The sequence below is a fragment of the Cygnus atratus genome, chromosome 2 (genome assembly GCF_013377495.2).
Source record: "Cygnus atratus isolate AKBS03 ecotype Queensland, Australia chromosome 2, CAtr_DNAZoo_HiC_assembly, whole genome shotgun sequence".
NCBI lineage: Eukaryota > Metazoa > Chordata > Aves > Anseriformes > Anatidae > Cygnus > Cygnus atratus.
In genome coordinates, this window is record NC_066363.1 from 151999969 (window position 1) to 152021674 (window position 21706).

Consider the following 21706-nt stretch of genomic DNA (forward strand, 5'->3'; position numbering starts at 1 on the left):
CAGAATACTGCCAAGTAATTATTTAAGGTAACAGCTTCTCTACATAGATGTTCTGTAGTGATGACTTCACTATGGAAAGGAGAATACATCATAGCTTTAAATACCTAGCCTATGATTATGTCATTAGTGTGCTGGAAAATGTAAAACTGCGTGCAGAGTGATAAGAGAGTAAGGTACACCAGGGCTGACTGTGAAATTCCCCGTGCCATTTCTCAAGCAAGTGGCCGTGGTTGGTTATCTGCCTTCATGTTGCCCAGACCTGGGGTCTCCAAAAGGACTCCACGTGTCTCTCTCTTTGCTCTCCTGAACGTGCTCCACAGGGGACCTTCCTCCTCGCTGCTCTCCTCAGAGCTGGAAATCCCAGCACCTGTTTCTGTGCCGACTGAAGGCCTTTCATAAGGGCTGTTTCGGCATGAGACTTTCTCCTCTTGGCACACTTGTCCTTGTGGAAACTTAAGGCTTTCATTGTAGAAGGCAAAAGCCATGCACTCAGCTGCCGTCTTGTCACAAGCACATAGGAGTTTCTCACAAAGACTCCAACCAATACCTGAAAGAGAAAATTCAAAATTAATATTCAAAAGCAGTTACAATTAGTCAACATGTAATTTTACACAGGTAGATGAGCTTTGAAATAAAATTTTCAAATTCACCTTTAATCATCTAAATATGCTTGACACTGAGGTCTGAGCTGTTAAAGCTGTGACTGGCTTTTGCTGAATTTGTGAATATAAAGACACCAACAGGTGACCTTTGTCTGCAGTCAATAAATATGAATGCAATTCTCTCATTCTGACCCAATCACATTATGCACAGTGATGTAATAGCCTTTACCTCAACTAGGAAAAATACTTCAGCTTTGGAGTAAGCATTGATGAAATTTTGTAAGCCGTTTTTTTCTGACTCCCCACTCACCTCTAGCACGTCACAGGTATGGTGGTATCCAGTCTGTAATACTTTGATACACTGTCATCAGAAAATAAGAAATGTCCTCTAACCCAAACTTACATTTTGGCGTGTGATCAAAACATACAACTTCAGATCTTGAAGTTCTTTCTGCATGGCATCCAAGCTTCTTAACTTGTTCCATACAACAGTGATGAGAGAAGCAGCACCTAAAATAAACAGTAAATGTAACTGGAAAATATTTCATTTTTCTGCATCACTCACAGTGTATTCACAATTACTTTATTTATTTTCAATGACCATTAAAACTGAGAGTTTTCATATCATGGAAAAAAATTTCCATAAAGAAGAAAATAATAACATCTGCACTTTACAACCACCTTCATAATTCCTTTGATATCACATGCTTAAAGATGGTATAGTTTTGTTTGATAGTTTAATTCAAGATTTAAAATAGAAATTGCAACTGTGGCCCAATCCTCCAGTAGCACTGTCTTGAAGTGTTCAAATGCTACCGGCTAAAAATCCGAAAACTTCAAGATGATGGCCAGAGCCTTCACTAGCCTTGATCTAGTCTACTTTATCATGTGTGGGTAGTTTTATTTGTGTGCAAGTCTAGGAAAATTTTGTGTGCTGTTCACTATACTTAGACCCCCACGTGGCTCCCAGCTGTTACAACTTTCACCTAAGGAGAAGGTTAATTTGTAAATGGCACACTGATGGCAAAAGGCACACTGATATTTGTTGGTCTATAATACCCGAAGCTAATGGCAGATAAGAGCCCACACCTGTCCAGTGCATCAGTAGGATAACCTCTGCCTTCTTGGCCACAGTAGCAACCGTAAGACTCAAATTCCTCTGGGCATCGCTCAGTTAAACAGAACAGCATTTCTCCTAGCTGCGGCAGCTCCCTCTTCACTCTTCCATTTCCTCTCTCTTGCAGAAAGGTTAATCGTTCACATGCTATAAAGCAAGAAGATGTTATTTGACATACCTTGTTTTCAACAGTTGGGGGCTCTCTTCTGATGATAAAAGTATTTTGAGAACCATCATTTATTTATTTATTTATTTATTTTTAAAGACAATGAAATATTATTTCAAAATCATTGCTCCAATCCATGACCTATGCCTTTTATAATACCACTGAGCAAGTCAGCAAGAGAAATGGGGGGAAATATTTAATGGAAAGAGAGATTCCCTACAGAGATATAAAATACAAATCAAAATGGATTGCAATGAGAGTAGTTTGAAACCCTTTGTAATTTTTCATATTTAAATATTTCTTCCAGAACATTCAAATCCATCTGAGAGAAATAAGAATTCAGTAGCTTTTCTCTTGGCTAATTCAGAAAATAGAGTCCTAATGACTCTATATCACTCCACAGTGATAGCTGGGCGATGACTAAGTTTTGCTGAAAGAAACAATTTTTGTCCTGACCTTTCAAATTTTTCATTTGAAATATTCTCCACGTAGCATTAAAGGTGTATTCAAACTAAGATGTGCACAATTCCTTCATGGTACATGTCCATATATACATGTCTAACTGGCTTAGAATAACTATAATCTTTATCTGTAATACAATCCTAATTTTTGATTTAGAGGTAACTACATTTTTCATTAGATGTAACTGAAAAAAATAATCTTCATTTACCTTTTCCTTCAGGTCCACTGGGTCCCCTGTCAGACAGTGCCAGGTCCACAGCTACCCTAGTGGAAGCTGTGCCCTGGACACCTCTTGCAGGGCTTGTCTCTGGAGATTACACGTGCACAGGTTAGACTTGTAAAGATTAGATTTGCAAATCTAGAATAAACTTCTACAAGTAATGTGACCAAAAGTACATGTTCTAAGCTGTAATCAATTGGTAGTCTTCTAACATTTGCTGAATTCATAGACTGAAGACTGTTCACTGATGGTTAAGTAAGTTTTCCTGGTCACTGTTAGAGAGTGAACTGCCACTTTCAGTGTTGAACACCCTGTATCCTTCTCTCCCTGTTGAACACCTTTTATCCTTTGTAATCTAACCAGCTCTAGGGAGAAAACGATGTTATTGTACGAGTCGGTGAAAAATGCTGGTTCCTCAGGTGGCTCTGAACAGAGTGGTGTAAATTACATTACTGCAAATACAGTGCAGCCTGTACTTGCCTTTTCCTTTCATCCGTGTAGATGTGCCTGCAGGAATATTCTCAGTAGGGACAATTTTGACTTCCACTGAGTTAACATCTGCTGGGGAGGAGGCTGGGGAGGTGGTTCTCGCTCCCACCGGGACCACAGCTTCTGAAAATCTGTCCTCTCCTGAATAAGCAGAAAGAGAAAAGCAGAAGAAGACATGGAGCAATAAACAGTCAGATTTTCATTTCAGAGAGCAGGTCAGGGTAATATCCTGGGGCAGGTTTGCCGTGAACTGCTGGTCATAGAGAAAAAAAAATATTCAAGATGAAGATTAGAAAAGCAAAGAGTATCCACACTGGTCACTGCTTCACATCTCTTGCCTTTCAGAAAAAAACGTTATGCTTGTTAAATATGACCAGTATAACTGCTAAACTGGGCGGGTAAAGGAGGTGTTGGTTAGATATTTTTAGTTTGTTTGGTTTGTTTCTGTTTGTGTTTTTGTAAATTTTGTATGTTGCATACAGAGGTAAAGAGCTATGCCAGCTACTAGAAGAAAAAAAAAAAAAAAGGTTGCTGATTAGTCAGCCATACTGAGAGAAGAAGTGCAAGTGAGATAATGTGAGATGTCATTTCTGAGTAAATAGCCTAAAAAAATATATAGTGCCATTTCATACAAGGGTACCAAAACTAATAGCAACATTAGTGAAGGTAGAAAATGATTTGACTGATGCAGAGCTGGGCAAATGCAGGGTTTGCTGCTTTGTAACCACAAGGAAATATCAAGGGGAAAATAAGTTGAGGTTAAATAGAATAATTTTAGGGAGATTCTTTATCCTAGAAGTTACACTGGTCTTAATTTTTAGATTATGTGAAGCTGTAGCATTGGCCAGGAATGTTTTGTTGAACTGGGGGATTATTTATCTTTTTTATTATTTTATTTTCCTTTTTTTTTTTTTAATTTCACTATTTATATAAGCTAATTTGTTAATGAAAACTCAATTTTCAAATGGAAATCAAATGGTTTCATTTTTTTTAAATGTTAATACAAAGAACGTGGTATTTCACAAAGAACATACTTCATTTTCAAAGTGACTATGTATATAGTTTCCACATTTTGAAAGCTCTTCCTTTTAAATACCCCGGCTTAACTAATTAATTGGATTCAACTCAAATTCATTAATTTTATCCCTCTGAAGTTCTGTTTTTAGTACACATTGAAAATAATCTGTCTGAGGATAAGAGAACAGATGAAAAGAGTGAAAATACCAGTAAGAACACAGGGAAGCCCATGAAAGGATGCAGGAAGGGATCAATAGCAACATGCTGGTCCTAATAGCTCAGCAAGGTGCTCATTTCGTGATGCTTTGTTTGACAGTGATGTATTGAAATGAAAGCGATTCCTGCTACATGTAGATAATATAACCGGAGTTTGGGATATTCTGCACTTTGCTAAGAATAGATATTACAGATAATCTTCTAGTAGCCGTGCAGACCTCCAACACAAGACACGCATTTTCAGATATGTTCAAGTTCAGTGATTCTGAGCAGTCCTTGGTACAGCAATGACACTTTTCTGGATTGGGGAGGGCTACATGAATATTATCTAGAGAGTGCAATCTGAGTCAAAAAGCAGCTCCTTCCTTCCCTCCATATTCAATGAAATTTGACATTTTCTAGTGTATTTACTTCTTCCTGAATGATCATTTCCACAAAAAGGGGCCACTGAAAACCTCCAAGACATGGTTCTCTACCTACTTTTAGCTGTGGCTAATGGCGTGAGTGTGCTTGTAGCAATAATAACTGTAAAAGGTGTAAAAGCTGTTAGACCGGGAAAGAGTTCCATGAAATTTTATACACTAAAGGAGAAGGTAAAATCAAAATGAACCCTTCAGGCAGCAAATGCTATGAATGTAATTTAAAGGATCAACCATTGTATCAGAAAATATATTACATGAAGAAGTTTTGCAACTATGTGCATGAGGAGTGCAAACAAGTGACTGGAGGCAATGAACAACAAATACCTCTCAGTATGATTTAACTGACTGTGTTTTTGTGACCTGACCCTGATCTAAATTTGCTTCTCCAGCAGTCCTGTCCTCACCACGCGTAGATTTCAAACTGTGATGCTTCAGGTGAAGTATTGCTATGCCAGTCAAAGGAAAAGAAAAGCTTGGAGTCAGTGACCTTTCAGCAATGGGACAGGAGGAGCAGGAGCAGTACCTCTGGGGTCCTTTGTGATAACTGGACAAAAAGCAGAAGCATCGTGGTAGTGGGATGATACCAGCTGCATCTCTGCAGTGTGTTCCCAGAGTGACTTTTAGTGAAAATATTATATACTTTAACCAAATATCATTATTAACCTTTCTTTGTAAAGAGGATAATTAGGAGAAATAAAGTGGTTTGCTCAAGAATATGCAGGTCAGCAGAAGAAGTAGAGCTATTATCCAGAAATCCTGAGATGCAGATTTTTGCTCATGATAACCATAAAGCCTAATAAACCAAAACCTGTTATCACCTGGAGCCAAAAGTGCCCAGTTTATCAACAAAATTATAAGCAGACTCTTACCTTCTGCATTGAAAGTCCCCAGGACCATATCCTTGGGCTCAAAAGAAACCACTGCTGAAGACAGAAAATGTAAACTCAGAAAAGTTGCCAGCACAGACTTATGAAAAGTCTAGCTGATGAGAAGAGCTTTTTCAGCAGAGGAGGAAAGACCCCCAGCATTTCAAGCATGGAGATGTGCTTGGTTTTCTCTGCAGTGCATTGATTGTTACAGACAAAGTGATACTCATAAAATAAGCTCATTGTACCTTTGAATAATGTGCTTTCCACTAACAAAGCAACATAAATATGACTGAAGCAGAAAATTCTCTATTAAATCCAGCTGACAGACTACACTGAAGAGAATTAGGTGTAAATTCCCATTGTTGTGCACAGAACAGATGCTACGCTCCTTGTGAACACCTTGTGTTTGCATTGAAAATCAAAAATGTATGGGCAGCTACAAACCCAAATCCTTCCCTAACCTCTGTTTTATTTCTTTACCTCATATGCTGATTTTCAAGTATCAGCTTATTTTTGATAAAGTATAAACAGAGCTCTCAGGTGATCCAGAAATTCATCTCTGCATCTTCTTTGTGTGTTTTAGGACGTTGTGATATAAGGAAGTAGGTCTTTGCCTTTGAATGCATTTCTGCAGAGTGTTTAGCTTTGGCTTAATACAGTTCATGCAGCAATGGTGAAGCTCCTATGGTTTAAAATGGGGACACAAGTAGTTAAATGGAAATGGTTCTCCAAATATATCCTTTGCAGTCTGACTAGATATGTTATCTGTCTTATAAGTTCAGCTTTCTAAAACTTCTATTACAGGCTTTTATCCCTGGGCGATATATTGAGCTTTATCATAAACTATGCCAGTTCAGAGAGCATGAGTAATTGGTTTGGGGGAAGATTGGTACAGATGTGCAAATACTGCACATAGATACTTCTTCATTTTGTATGATTAAACCTCTTTTTAAAGACAAGGAGCATGCAACTGGCTGTGGGTGCAGCAGTTGGCAGCCACGTAGCACAGCGCTGCCAGAGACGCGCCCCCCCCGCCCTTCTACAACCTCTCTTCCCAGGGAATAAAGGTCTGTTCTGATGAAAGCAGGTTTTGCCACAGAGTTCTCAATCTCAGCCCTTGGGAAACTTTGTGTAAACACTGGTTAAGCACATCGAGCACACAAACTGAAAAATTGCACCTTCTCATTCAGTCTTGAATTGGATCACCAAAACATTGTGTCTACTTTTATATCTGACCCTCTAGAAGGGCTGTAAGAAAACAAACAGCCTGTTCTTCTGTTTTGTTCTTCCAGCTTTTGGGAGCTGAAAGCAGTGCTTCTTGCACTGTTAGTTGCAAACCTTCTTCCATGGATGCTGTTACAGACAGTGTTTTGTCAGTCCTATGATGAGGGAACTCTGCAAAAATAAAAGCATTCTTATTGCAAAGAGAATCATGGCTTAGGATGCTTGTTAGACAGGAGCTTGGCGTAACATGGTCAGAGTCAGCAGAATGAAACTTATTTCCAATTATTATTATATTTGTACTTTTCATAGGGCTATATTTATAATATAAATATAGCAGGTATGAACCGAATTATTGTAAAAGTGACTATTAAAATACTTCCTTAGTATCTATTGACTGCTGATAACAAATCCTGCTCAAAGAAGTACATTACAATTAGGAAAAGCCCTTAGTCTCTATCACAGTTTTAATCTAAACAAGAAAACTAAACAGCAATAAGCATTCTTTACATTCTCATTTCAGCAAACACTTAAATATGTGTCCTGTTGTGAAGGTATGAGCATAAGAATTAAATGTTTAAACATGAAAAATGTTTTAATCCAGGCACTTGGCTAGGAACTTTACTGAAGCATAGCTTCCTAAATACTCAATTTATTTTTCTCACTGTATACATTCATCTTGATTTAATATACTCCAGAGTTAAAGAGGTGAGGACATACCCTCCGTGTGAAGTGTTGTCAGCACTCTCTTGCTAGTTGTTTCTGAAAAGGAGAAAGCTCTCAGAGACTAAAGTGTGCGAAAGGGCTTTGTCAACATTTTATCTCAATAGTACAACAAAACAGGAGTTCAGTGAATTTATTCCTATTAAAGCAAAGGTTTAGGCAAATATATCCCTATCTCATTCAAATTTTCTCTGTAATAACGAATCTCCCAAAATACTTTTCCTGGAAGTTTGTCAGATAGAATTTTTTTTTTTTTTTTTCTCCAAAGCCTGAGCTGGACAGAACAGACACAGAAAGATAATAATATGAGCAAACACTAAATTAAAATGTTTCATTCAAAGGATTTATTTTTTTCACTAAGAATTAAAATCAGGAGCCTAAAATTAGTGGAGGTATTCAGTGAAATAAGATGTTATCTGTCTTTATCAGCAAGAGTAGCATGATTTTCCTGTTAACACTTGACAATTTCTCTTTTATTTGTAACTTGTTGGAGCTGCCATACTTTATATTAGAGTCACCTGATCCCAGTGAAAGATTACTGGCTTACACAAAACAATTTTCTGGCATTGATGCAAACTTTGCTGTGGCATTTTCTTCTCCCTTGACCTCTTCACTCAGGGATGCACACATGCAGTGCCCTAAATTTGTATAGCTGTCTTTAACATTGACAAATATAAGCAAAAAGATCAGAAAAACTAGCAGTGCTTTTTCACATCTGGCTCAGCTTGGGAGTTTGAAGGTCCTCCCCCTGCCATGCTCTGGTTGCAACCCATATGAATTAAGTTTTTAATCCAGCTCTGTTCCCACACGCCAGGTATTCAGTCTTACCAGGTTGTAATTTCAGCTACAGAGCACAGCTCAGTGTATGACAATGGAGATAAATATCCCCTTCACCTTTATAAGGGATTTTTCCTTCCATAATGGAAAACAAGTAACAGAGCAGACTGGGTCTATTTTTCCATTCCAATTACTTTTTGCATGCTTTAGGGAGAGATCTAGCTAGCAATACTGTCAGTTTGGCATTCCTGCTGGTGACCTCAGCAGGTTGCTATCACCCTAAGTAGCACCCAATAGTCATGTTGGCAGGAGCCTCCTGAAAAAAGTAAAGAAACCTTCATGTCTAATTGGACTTTCTCTTTTGTGGTTGTGTCTCTTGCCTCTTGTCCTGTCCCTGTGCAACTCCAAGAAGTCTGGTTCCTTCACCTCTGCACACCTCCACTCGGTAGCGGAGGAGAGCAATAAGACCCCCCTGAGCCTTCTCCTCTTCCATCAGGTGCTCCAGCCCCCTCGCTGGCTTGGTAACCTCTCCTGGCCTTGCTCCAGTATGGCAATTAGCCTGCCTTTTTCTTCTCTTTTTATGTTAATTTGAGTAGCAGTAAATGGAAAGGGCACATGAAATGGAGAACAGGACAGACAGCCAGATTTAGTGCAGGAAACCACCCAGCTACTGCTTCCTTCACCTTGGGTCAAGCCCGATGCCAGCAGAGAAACTGGCAGGAGGGAGCAGTCAGTCAGATCCTGATTGCTACCTGTAACCAGAGATGGACAGAGGGAGACATCCAGCCCATTCAAGGACGAGTTAATACGTGCGCTCGCAAAACACTCAATGGCATCTTTGTCGCATGTGCAGAGGAACTGTTCACAGGGATCCCCGGTTTCTGGAAGTAAAACAAAAATCCAGACAAGATGCTATTGAAATATCTTTTCCCCCCACCTGTTTTTCCTCCCTGTAAGGCTTGTGTCTATATTCATTAGCGCATACCTACTTATACTGTGATTCTTCACGTTAAACATGTTCACATTTTGTAGTTTGGTTTTGAAACATGGCTCTGTGTAGTCTGCATGGCTGGCATCGAGCACTGGAGCAGCTCCTGCTACAGAGCAGCAAGGAGCGCAGAGCAGGGCTTTGCTGCGTCTAATTTTTCCATGGAAAACTTAAGCCAGCTGATACTGAGTTTGACATTTCACAGACTTCATTAAAATAGTCTGCCTAACCCCAGGACTTCACAGTCCTCAGGCGAAGTCTTTCATATAAAATGTGTTTTGCTCCTTATAAAGGCTATGAAAGAGTATCCTGAAAAATACTGTTTTCCCCACTTCAAAGTCTTCTACCTTTCAGAGCTTCAGAAAACATTGATCTTTCAGAGGGTTCTCACATCTTTCACATTTTTGACAGGGACTATTCATTTAGCTTTCTTTTTTCTTTTTTTTTTTTTTTTTCTTTTTTTTTTTAATTTGAACAAAATGTTTTCCGATTATTAAGCATAGAAAGAGCTAGAAAAAAGACTATTGATGTTTAAACGTGCTTGGGTATTTATAAACTGGTTCAGAAAACAAAAATGGTTTTCATTTGGAACAAGAAGTGTAAATTGGATCAGATCATTATTTAAACAAGCTGTGAAGTTCTTGGTTTTGTGATTCTGCTCTTCTTTACTGGTAACCTCAAATCCCGTTCTACAATATAGTCTTTTCTGAGCACCAAAACTAGGTCAAAAATTATATTAAGATAATTAGGGACACTCTACACTTGCTGAGATTTTACTAGTACTGCCCGGAGTAGCTCCTTTCACAACAGCATGGTCACTCTGCCCTTGCTGTTGATGCTGTTGTACCTGAGAAGTGTATGTGACCCTGTAGGTAAAACTTCAGAAGGAGCACTGCTTTTCAGGTCATTCCTCAGTATCATCTCCATTCCTGATGTGTGGAGATACCTCAAGCAATGCTCTGTGGTCCTGCAACGTCAGGGAAGCCTGGAAACCTCATCAGGAGGCTGCCTGTTAGAGGAGTCCCGATAAATTTCTGGCTATTGCACCTCAGCTCTCCTGCTTAGCAGGGCTTTGATACCTCCTTGTATTCCTACTGCCATTCACCCCGAGCAGAACACTTAATCCCTCAAGAATCCACAAACAGAGATGGTTTATGCTTAATTTATATGTGTTTTTAAGTAGATAGACCAGAGTGAACTTCTCAGCCACGGTGAGGCTCCAGTATTATGCTTTTGTGATAGGTTAGCCTTACCACAGGTCAGGTTTTCAGTAGAGCAGCTGACATCTGTAGAAATTTTTGATGGGTCCCATGTGCACTCCATCTCCATTGCTTCCTCGTAGCATTTGCGGTGCTGGAAACAGCATCTTAAAGAGTGAAATAACACAAAGTTCAGACAATTTATTTTTCTTTTCCATTCAAGATCAGCCTGCAATGCTTTGGCTGGCATTCCCATACAAGAATGCAAAAGATGCCAAAGGAGAAAAAGGGTCCACAGTGTGGACCCAAATCCATCTGGTGGGATAATTACAGTTGCAAAAACCAGTGGTGGGAGCAGGTCTGCAGGCTGTGGGACACTACGCTTGCATTTCACTACTGCTGCAGTAGTTGAGGTCCTACAAAGATGCTAGAGCCAATTTCAGTAAAAAATCTGCTGCAAATGCCCAAATATCTGCTCACAGCACACTGCCAAACTGAACCCCACAGCTTGGCTCTGGAGGTCCTGGCTCCAGCCTGGTTCAAAGGCTCTCACTGCAGATTTGGAGAACCATGCAGGACCCAGCACTCGGAGGTAAAGGTCTCTGCAGCACCTTGTGAATCACTGTGTCTCATTGGGACTATATAAATGGGTGAGGTGTTATCTCCTCTTTCTTGTTCTTTCCCCTCAATGCAACAATCAGAATTAAAATAAACTGTTTAGCCATGGGAAGGGGCCTCGATGTGTTTCTCACAGCAGAGTGAAGCAGGTTTCTCCTATCACTACACTATGCAGGCAGCTAGAAACCTTGCCTTGTCCTACATGCTCGCTGTCAAGCAAACCTCCAACACCTGCATGGCCCCTGTAGCTGTGAATAGCAATGAAAGTTCAAGCAAAACAAGATCCTCATCAATTCTCTCTTCACTTCTCAGAAAGATGAGTAGTAACCGCTTTTTGGGAGAGTGTGTTGAACCAAGAGACCGTATCTGTGCCAGTGGCAAAAGAATCATCAATCTACATTTGCTGCAAACTGCAGTGGGGTTGCCACGCAGCTAGGGAAACCTCACTGAGGGACTGCTAACATCTCTGTGCTCTTTTTGTACTGGTGCTGCTCTGCATTGAAATGAAGCTGAATGAAGCAAAAGCCCAGGTGCTCAGCTCTTCAGGTATCAAGCCATTGAGTTGCCTCGAACTCTCATTACAGAAAGTCATTGTGTTTATTCAGAAAACCTTTCATGAGAAGTTCCATGGCTTTTTTTTTCCAGTAGCAGGATTAGATCTGCATTTTCCCAGCCATACCATGCTGGAAAGCAGATGGACTAATTTCCGTCTAGCTATAGGCATTAGCCATCGGTGTCTTCACTCAGGAAATTATTTCATTGCATTGCTGTAAGTACCTTTTTTTTTTTTTTCCTTTCTCTATTTAGACATAGATGAATCTCAATTCTCTTTTAATTTATTTTCCTAACTCCTGCTGGTGAAAGTGTATAGCCATTTGATTGTCCTGATCTGATGGTACATTTTTTCTCACTAGCCCAACAAGGGTCTGGAGCAATATCTCCCAAAGCACAGACTGAAGTTTGGATCGTTTTGTTCTGAGTGCATGGTACCTGGAAGAGACATTGAGCTATATTGCTCTTTTCTTTGCCCAGTGTCTCATGTCTTTGACATAGACAATCAGGACAAGATTTACTTAACCTCTTAACTGCCACTTGAAGTCACACTTAGCTGTAACCTGGTTCTGTTGATGCTTAAATCCCCCAGATGCCAACATTTCCATTAAAGTCTACACGTGCTTACACTGCTGATACCCAGCTCCCAATAACAGCAGTTTGGTAGGGCTGTAAACCCACCGAGAAGCTCAGATTCACATCCTCCCACTTGTCTTATTAGGAGGCCCTCCGAGTTTTGATACCAGAGTGTGATTTCAGGGTAAGACAGAGTTCCCCAGCACAAAGAATTGAATGAGGTTTTGTTCATAAAGATACGCTCAGAATTTAGAGACCTCTGTGTAAGAGATGCCAAGAAGCTGGGTTTGAAGCTTACTTACTCTGTTGCATGGGTGGCCATTCTTCACCGCCATTTTAAACCAGCTGTGCCACCAGGATTATACTGGTGAAATTATATGCAGGTGTGGGAGGCTGTTTTTATTTCTAGGAAGTGTGTCTCCACATTGAAGTGTGGTGAAGTCCTTAAATCATATAGGTAGGTGTTATGCTTCAGGACATCCGACATGGATAAGACTTACTCATCGGCTTCATCCACAGGGAGCCCTTCCATCTCCAACCGGCAAGAGCAGCCATAGTCTTCAAAATCCCTGGGACAAAAGCCACTAATACACTTCATTTTGTTTACGAAGTTGAGCAGAGCAGGGAAGTTAGTGAAGATGGACTGTAGCCAGGTGAAGTGAGAACCCAGGCAGTCTGGAAAGAGAGCAGCCATAAATGCCTGATGCGCGGAGGTAAGCCAGGCGTGGGACACACCTGGGTGGTGGGATCGTGAAAGCAGAGCCTAAACAAGGCACTAACATGGGGGCATCAAGCAATTTTCATCAAGCAGTTTTCAGTATTATTACAGTCTGTGAAGAAATCTACAGCCTCAAAAATCCTCATCCCTTTTCAGTATATATAAGAACAAACTCCACAGCTGAAGTACAACTGAAACACATACTTACCAAAAAATAATGCAACGCTTTCCACATTTTGAAAGACTCCATTCAATAATGTGGCATTGTCTAAATGAAAAAAAAATCATATATATTTAAAAATAGTAGGTGACAAGAATGGCCCCCAGAGCACCCCTGGCCTTGCCTCTGTTGTCTAAACACTTTGAGATAAGAGTTACCAGCTATTTGCTAACTGCACGCTTCCCTACAGTGTTCTGGAGCACAAGTCATTCCCCACTACAGTGCAATACGATAGAAAATAAAGCTTAAAACATTCTTACTCAAGATTCTTTCAGGTGTGTTAAGAAGCTCTGGCAGAAATATCGGTGGCTCCAATTCTTGGCCACCTACCTCAGCAAACAAATCTGAGAAGAAAAAAAAATTAAATTGAAAACACAATAACATACTTCATTATGACACATACACTGCATGCATTTTGAATATTTTCCTACACCAACAAGCTGATTTTGCAAAGCAATGAAATGCTTAGCTCCATGTACACCCTGGGGAGTCCAGAAGCATACCAGTAAGTCACATTGGCTTCAACTTAAAAATCAGCCTCTGTTAAACTGTGGTAGTGTTAGTGAGGATGTGCTCAGCCTCATATTCCTGTGCTCTTCTGAACAATAACACCTGTTGGAAATTATTATTATAATTGTATAAAATTGCCTTAGATGCCCAACTACTTGCATTGTCCCAGTTGTTTCTACTTTGTAACCCTGTGCTCTTCAGCTGTTGGAAGTCAAGAGGTTTGCACAGCCGTCTCCACAGCTGTGTTTGCTGTGTGCCTCTTTAGAAGTCTCCTTCCAGCAGAGCTGTGAGTCCAGTACTTGAGTTCAGGGGAAGCACTCAAAGCCTGGTGGATAGAGCTTAGGTGGAATCAGTCCTGGGTTATGGAGGGAAGCAGCAGCAGATTTACCTTCTCTGTAGCATTAAATACATCTCCTAGGCCATTACTCTATAGATAGTGCTTCTATCTATCTGCACATATTAAGTGCTTCTCCACTTGATGTTTCACTTTGCTGTTTCACCAGGATGCATAAGGGTTTACTGTCTAGATACATCTCCAGCTATTTCAAGCCTTTGCTCTTCGTTTAGCTAACAGGTCAGGTCAACAATTTTTCCCACCAAAATGATGTTTGCTAAATGATACAAACAGAAAAGACAGACATTCTCATATAAAAGCAGAAGCTTCTCAGATTGATTTTGCTGAGACCTTATTGCCTACAGTTTCTTCATATGGCTATTTCTTTCTTAAGTCAATAGTCTTTTTTTTTTTTCTTTCACATTTGAAGATGCCATAGTATATTTTCCACACTTTTATTTTTTTCTATAATATCCTGAATTAGGATGAAATATAGTACTCGTTCTTGCCTGTCCCACATATTTTCCTCATTCTTATTTTCTATACACTTTCAGGAGAGAATTTGTTACTTTGAATTTATTTAAACTTAACTTTATTATTATTATTATATTAACAGATGAAAACTCAAGGGTATTTATTGGCTCAAATATCTAAAGACGGAATAAAAAAAGGTTTTAAAATAATGACATAGCTTATCTCTCAGAATAACTGGCATTATTAACTTTGTCCATTTTTTCTGTGAAAGGTTCTGGGAAAGAGCTGTTATTACTTTGTTATTCTGTTGTATTTTCCTACAATAAATATAGGTGTAAGAGAAGGAAGAGGAAGATGAGTAATGGATTTTTTTAGATAATCCTTAACTTGAAGTTCAGCAAAGGATTAGAAATTTTTATTTCTATTATTTTTAAGACTATATAAATGGATCTTCTCAGGAATCTCAAGTTCAGTACAACTTGTGGAGTGATCAAGATGTCCCCAGACATTGTCAGTATACCTCCAGCACTACATTTGTCAAGTTTAGTGGCAGAATAGGAAGATGTTTTTCCTTTTATGTTATTGTTTTCCTGAAAACCTTAGCCCCAATGAAAAGCTTTTAGATGAACAGCAAACAACCAGAAACATCCCTCATTGCAACGGGATGGAGAGGAAGAGCTTTCCACAGACCAGAAAAAACCTCCTGATAAAGGCTGGTATTACAGTACTGAAACAAGTCTATTGAATGCTTGACAGTCACAAGGAATTCAGACTCAAGCAAAATAATGATGTGCCTAGCAAAAGAAATAGCATTTACTGCTATATATATGTGCACACATTAAGCCATGCTTGCTAAAGAAAAACTGCCACTTATTTTGGGGTTTAAAAGCTGTATTTCCTCTACAATCACAAACATCCTTGCCCCAAGCCGTGACCTGTCAAGTTTATCTAAAGCCAGGTTTTGAAACACTGCCTATCTCCATAGCTCAAACTCAGTGTCTGTTGATGTGTAGCCATTGATCATCTAGGCCTTTCAGCAAAGTTTTGGAAAGCATGAAAATTCCATGAACTTGAAAAGAGACAGAGAAGAGGATTGATAAAGGCACATTACAGAGCTGCTGGATGATGTCATTCTTCCAGCATCCTCCGTTTGCATGTAATTCTTCTCAGCAAACTTAATTTGCACACACCAAATTAACTCATAAGTCTCTGACACTCCCCTTGAGAAAAAGTCCTACCACAGGGTCAGCTGCTTAGTAAACTTTTACTTTTTCTAATCCTTTTGTTACTAAGAATGGTATTTCTAATTGTCAGTGAGTCAAGATCAATGAATCAATGTTTGCTAACAAGGTTGCTTAATTTTGTTTAAATTTTGGGGTAGGGACAATGAGAAAATACCTTCTGCATTAATCATGCTCTTTTCTTCTTTTTCTGTCATGTCTTTTGGGGCTCATGTTCCCACCTTGTTCCTTGTATAGTCAGTGAAAGATTGCAGTACAGAAATAAATTTTTTAAATCACAGAACACCCTGGGGAGGTCAGCTTCTCTCACCTTTCTCTACAACCTGCTAAATGACTTGGCACGTGTCCTGAAAAGACTTGTGTGATACATCAGCCCTTGGGCTTTCCAGTTGTTTGCGTTAGCCACAGAGTTTCTTTCATCATTCAGATGCATGTAAAAATAGCTTCTGGACTGTGTCTGTGATGTTGATACTCTGACAATGCTTTTCAGAAGTGTTATACAAACAAAGCCCATCAAAAAAAAAAAATATCAGTGCACCTCCAGTTGTTCTTGCAGTCATGTTTAATTAAAATGTCAAAATATAGGGCATGGACGCATTCATTATAATACTTGGGAAGCAGAAACATTGATTGTACTAGGAAAAATAAGGGTGCAGCAAACCCAACCTATTTGATTTATTCAAGGTAAATCACATTAGCTCCTCACAAAAATACTAATTCATGCACAGATATTTGTTTCAGTCTGAACATAGAGATCTGCAGAATGGATCTCACATAAGTATAAATCAACAATCATTTCCAAACCCCCATATGTTCTAGGACAACATTTCAAAGATTTGTGCTTAGACTGTGCTTAGATGGAGGAAAAAAATCTAACAACTGTGGCATAGCTTTTTGAGGCTTTAAGCAAGAATGTCTTTCAAATACTATGACAGAAAAATTTCTGGGTGCCTAGATATTTTTGAGTGCACTAGATATTATCAACATATGCAGTCACATTTACATCTGAAGACTAAATATCCCTTCTTTAATTATTTTAGAAGACTAAATATCCCTTTTCCTTTTTTTTTTTTTTAATTTTTTTCCCCTCCCCCGTCAAAAATGGTGCTTGTAATTTGGCATTCCCTATCTTTGCTGTGGAAAAACGCTGAAATTGTTACTGATTTCTATTCATACAGTAGCAGTCTTAAGACTTGATTTCAATAATATAATTTCTCCATGCATTTTGTGTTAGACCAGTTTCTTTACTGTCTTGTAATGCATGTGACCCCTTAGAAGAGAGGCAATGAGTGAAAGTGAGGTAGGTCATTGTAGAATTTTGTGTGCGCAAAGGTGCTGGGCTTTCTTTTCACTTCAGGAATAACCCTACAGAACAACCCGAAATGATGTTAGACCTTCTAAGTACCTTTTTCTTCACCTGTATGCTGCTACTTATAATGACATTCCCGCACAAATGCAGGGATTGCAGAAATTTGAAATGTTTTCCCATTCCTGTCACTGGATCACTTAGAAGCTCATTCACTTCATGACAGCAAAATCTGAAGAGTTATATGAAGAAAAAAAAAAAAAAAAGAAAGAAAATGTTCAAAGTAAAATTTCAAGGAGGAGCTTTAGCTGAGCATGAGTAATATTTCAGAACCACTTAATGACGTGGAGAATTTAGATAATACGCATGTATTTAATGAGTAGAATCTATATATATGTAATTTTTCACTTTTCCTTTTTTTTTTTTTTTTTCATTCTAAAGGACTTAGATCATGACCAAATGCTAGCAGAAGGAAAGTTGCAATTTTTTTTCTTTAAATATTTTAACCCTACTGTTTCTTGCTTTATGACAAGTCCTGAGAAAAACACATTTTACAACTACTCCATAATTACACTTATTTCAGTGCATTTGGATGTTGAACAACAAAGGTTGAAGGGGTAGAAGATGTGCTTCTAGAGTTCTGTTTCCATGTGCACATACTTAAAACAGTACTTAGGAATAAATGCTAAATAATTATAAAAAATGAATGGTGACTTACCACTGTGCAACGCCATTGACATAGACACCAGAAGAATTGCAATCATTTTTGGTTTAATCCAAAGATAAGAAAAAAATCACACAGAAGACTGATGTGCCTGATGAGTTAAGTAAAATATTAGGCAGAATGTTATTTCTTGAATCTGAGAGTAGGAAGACATTAACTTAGAAAATTATTCTTTTGTAACCTGGCCATATTTCTGCTTGATACAATACAGTTTTTACCCTTATCATAGTAAGTGCACATATTGCAGCAAAGATTAGTCTTACATATGCTCCACATTTTACCAACACTCTTTATAAACCTGAATAACAATATCTATTTGGGTATTGATTTAAGTTAGTCAGCAGGCTCCTCAAAAGTTCCATGCACAGAGCAAGTCCATAGAGCAAAAAAATGGTGTGCTTGAAGTATCTTTTGTTTTGCAAACAGTTTTCATACCTTACTTGATCTAGCACAATGTTCAAACAGTTCTTACGAATGAACAAAAGTTCTGGAATTGATTCTATTGAACCCAGTTAATCTGAACTCCTGCATATTAGTTTGCTTCACATCATGGAAATCTCTCCCACTTTGTAGTCACACATTTGCTCTGATCTGTGTTGAGACTGATCGAATGCATCATATATTTACCTAATCACAAATTCTATATTGCTTGGAGATCTTCAAAATCTGGGTATGCTTGTCCTTTTAGAAATGTGAGTAAGGAATTCTTCTGAAGCTTTTGCATTAAATGACAGAAAATTGGTTTTGAACTACACTTACAGTTCACCCCAAAATTAGAATAATTTTCTAAGTCAGGCATGGAGGTTTTTTATAACCAAATAAATGAACATTTATTTATCAGTTTTCAAATATGTACCTACTGTTGATTTCTGCTCCGTCAAGTATAAAGTCAAATATTGCATTCATTTTTATTTAAAAATCTTGTAATATTTAATCAGGACATGAGGTTATAAATCTAACAGTTCTAAATATTTATAGTTTACTGTCTGAAATCTCTTACCTGCACTTCAGTCTTACCTGTACTCCAGAGCCCTGAATAACTTTTTTTTTTTTCTCTACATTTTCTTCCTAGTTCCTGTATTACAGAGTACATCTAGAAAAGCTTACCTTGAGGGATATTATTCGAAAGCAGTTGGATGAAAGACAAATGGATTTCAGCAAAGTCAGTACTAAGTGATTTATACCCGCTTGAATATATACCTCACCCATGTGATCACTTCCTTTATCAAACCCACTTCAGCATTTATTAATTAATCCTTCCATGAAGTTCCTAAGAGTCATTATGCCCACAGAGTATTTTAGTAATATAGCTCCAGCCATGTAAAGGATCTATACTGAGAGGTCTTTTCTGCAGGTGCATTCACCGTATAGTAACTTGCCCTAATACTCTGTGGCTGTAATTAAATAACAATCATTTCACTGTTATTAATCACAAAATCTCTGGGGCATGTGAATGTGGCTTAGCAAGAGGTAGTGTTCAGTGACGAAAGATGAGTGAAAATTTATACAGCTTTAAACACTGGCATTCCTCGGGGTTGAGAAGTCTGCTCTTGTCTATCCACTGTGGCTCTGATCCAAAGCTGAGTGAAATCCAGGGGAAGGCCAAGTCAATGAGCTTTGGCTCATTGGCTTATTTGGCTTTTCCTCCTCAGGAAGGTGTGCTTTCTGCCAGGGTCAGACACAGGTACCTTTCAAAAATACCATAGCAAAGCTGAGGTTTTTTATTTGTTTGGTTGGTTGCTTTGTTTGTTTGTTTTTCTCAGAGATGTGTTTTTGGTGAAAGCTAGTTCATCTGTCCTGAACTTCAGCAGGTGGCTGAAGTTGAAGCTGATGAGAAAACTTAAGTCCCAGTCGACATGGATGGTGCTAGTTTTTCACTGCAGATGTCCCATCACACACCCTCTGTGAGATGCACACCTCCAGTACTAACCAAAAGCCCTCCCCAAGGCTTGCTCAAAGCCCTGAAAAAGACGCAGTCTAGACAAAATTCTCCCAAACTGCTGTAGCGAAAAGCAATGTCAACAAGGACTCCCAGAAATGTCGATGTGCCATCCTGATCCTCCCAGGACATAACTTGGCCAAGAGGACACATGCTCAGCAAATTAGGATATCACAGCACTCTTAACTTCAGTTAAGGTACTCTAGGCCAACTGTCTACTGAGCATGGAGAAGTAAAAAGACTAACAAAAGGAGAACTATAAAAATATCTACATGAAGAAAAGGTTTGGCTCCTCCAAGATCCAGTGAACTACACTTGTCTGTATTGGTTCAGTATTGACCTCTTGCCAGGAAAAGGACAAGTATTTCTTGGTCCAGTCATACCAGCTCTGTGACCAGCTCTATCAAGGAACTTTAGAGAAGAAGCAAAATGGCAGAGATTATACCAGAATGATATGAAAATAGATTTCCTACAACCTCCATGAGTTTTGATGCTTCCAGCTGGAGTCCCCAGATAGCTCAGGGATTGTCCATAGTTCATTTTTACTGTCTCGATGAAAAATTTCAATCTGACAAATCAGAGTGGGTTCAAGTGGCCATAATAGTAAACACAAGTCCTTTGAAATTCTGATTTACCCATATGCCACCATCACTTATGGACTTCTGGCAAGGCATTGAGGCTTTGCAGGAATGAAAACCCTAGAATATGGAAACATGTTTTTCTTTGGTTTTTTTTTTTTTTTTGGTGGTGGTTGTTGTTTGTTTATCTATTTATTTATTTATTTATTGTGAGGCTTACTTTTTTTTAATGGAGTCTTGGTTTTTATTCCTTTTCATATTTAGTAGTTTTTTTTTTTTTTTCCCCATTAATTTTCATTATTCTCCTGCGCAAGCCAAGCTGTGAGTCTTAAGCAAGTGTGACAAGAATTCTGTCATTCAGGACAAGTGCCTTTAGATCTTTTCACAAGACACACATAACTACATGTCACCCGGTAATTCTCTCCCCGTGAAACCACTCAGGTGGTAGTTCCCAGCCCTTTCCAGGACCTTAAATTGGAGACAGCTGTGACCTACATGCAGTGCCAGACATGGCTCAGGCATGCCCTGTGGTACCTCATACCTCACACAGGTTAGTTAGCACCCTGCAATAGGACTCATATTATTCCTGCAGGAAAAATGCAGAAGGCAGTGATTTCTTACAAATACAAAAGCTTCCTGTAGCATGGAGACCAGTGCTACAATTCAAATACATTGAAATAATAATAATTTTTAAAAATCTTCTCAAAGGGAAGCTTTTGACAAAAATATTTTTCTTTCAATTACTGAAAAACAGAAAGTCAAACAAAATCATTGCTTTCTTCCTCTCCCACCCTATGTTCATCCTTACATGTCCTTCTTCCTCAATTCTCAGGAAACTTAATGATGAGAATGACTGTAAGAAGCAATATAGATTTACTTTCTTAATCATGTCTTCAGACTTTACAATGTTTTTGTGGGATCTAAAAGCAGCTGTTGCACAAAGGTGTTTTTCACCCAGCCTTTCACAGCAGAACTGATCCTGCCTTGGGTGAGGAGAGGTGTTGCAGTGTGAGATCCCACCACAGCTTTGCAATATCATGGCCATATTTAATACTCCCTCCAATTTATACATCCACTATAACCTCATTCTTATTGCTTTCACTGGCCTACATTGCAATATCAACTGCAGTTGATGATACTCCAGTCTGTCATGATCTTTGATGCGACAGAAAGCTTAATGCTTCCTTTGTGACATTGGGCACAATAAATTAAACTTTTTTTGGGAAAGGACTATCTTTCTCTGGGGTCAGCATTCCCTATGGTGCCACCTTTCTCTTTGGCATTATATTACTTTGAACACAAATTTCTTCAGTGAAACATCAATGCATATCAGCTGTACTGCAAATATTCTTTTGTTGGATATTTTAATGGCTTGATTATGAACTTTGGGTTGACTGAGGAATCATATTGCTGCAGTGCAGCGAAATA

General features: G+C 38.8%; 1 protein-coding gene across 1 annotated transcript; it reads right to left on the reverse strand.

Moving 5' to 3' along the window:
- Positions 1–234: 234 nt before the first annotated feature.
- On the reverse strand, positions 235–17801 carry OC90 (otoconin 90). The gene is given in 15 exon segments (XM_035556274.1): positions 235–279; positions 282–547; positions 1006–1112; positions 1692–1866; positions 2556–2654; positions 3048–3194; positions 5581–5631; positions 6919–6975; positions 7522–7563; positions 9054–9182; positions 10543–10655; positions 12735–12909; positions 13161–13220; positions 13433–13516; positions 17756–17801. Coding segments are annotated over 15 exon segments (1596 nt in total).
- Between the last annotated feature and the right edge of the window lie 3905 nt (positions 17802–21706).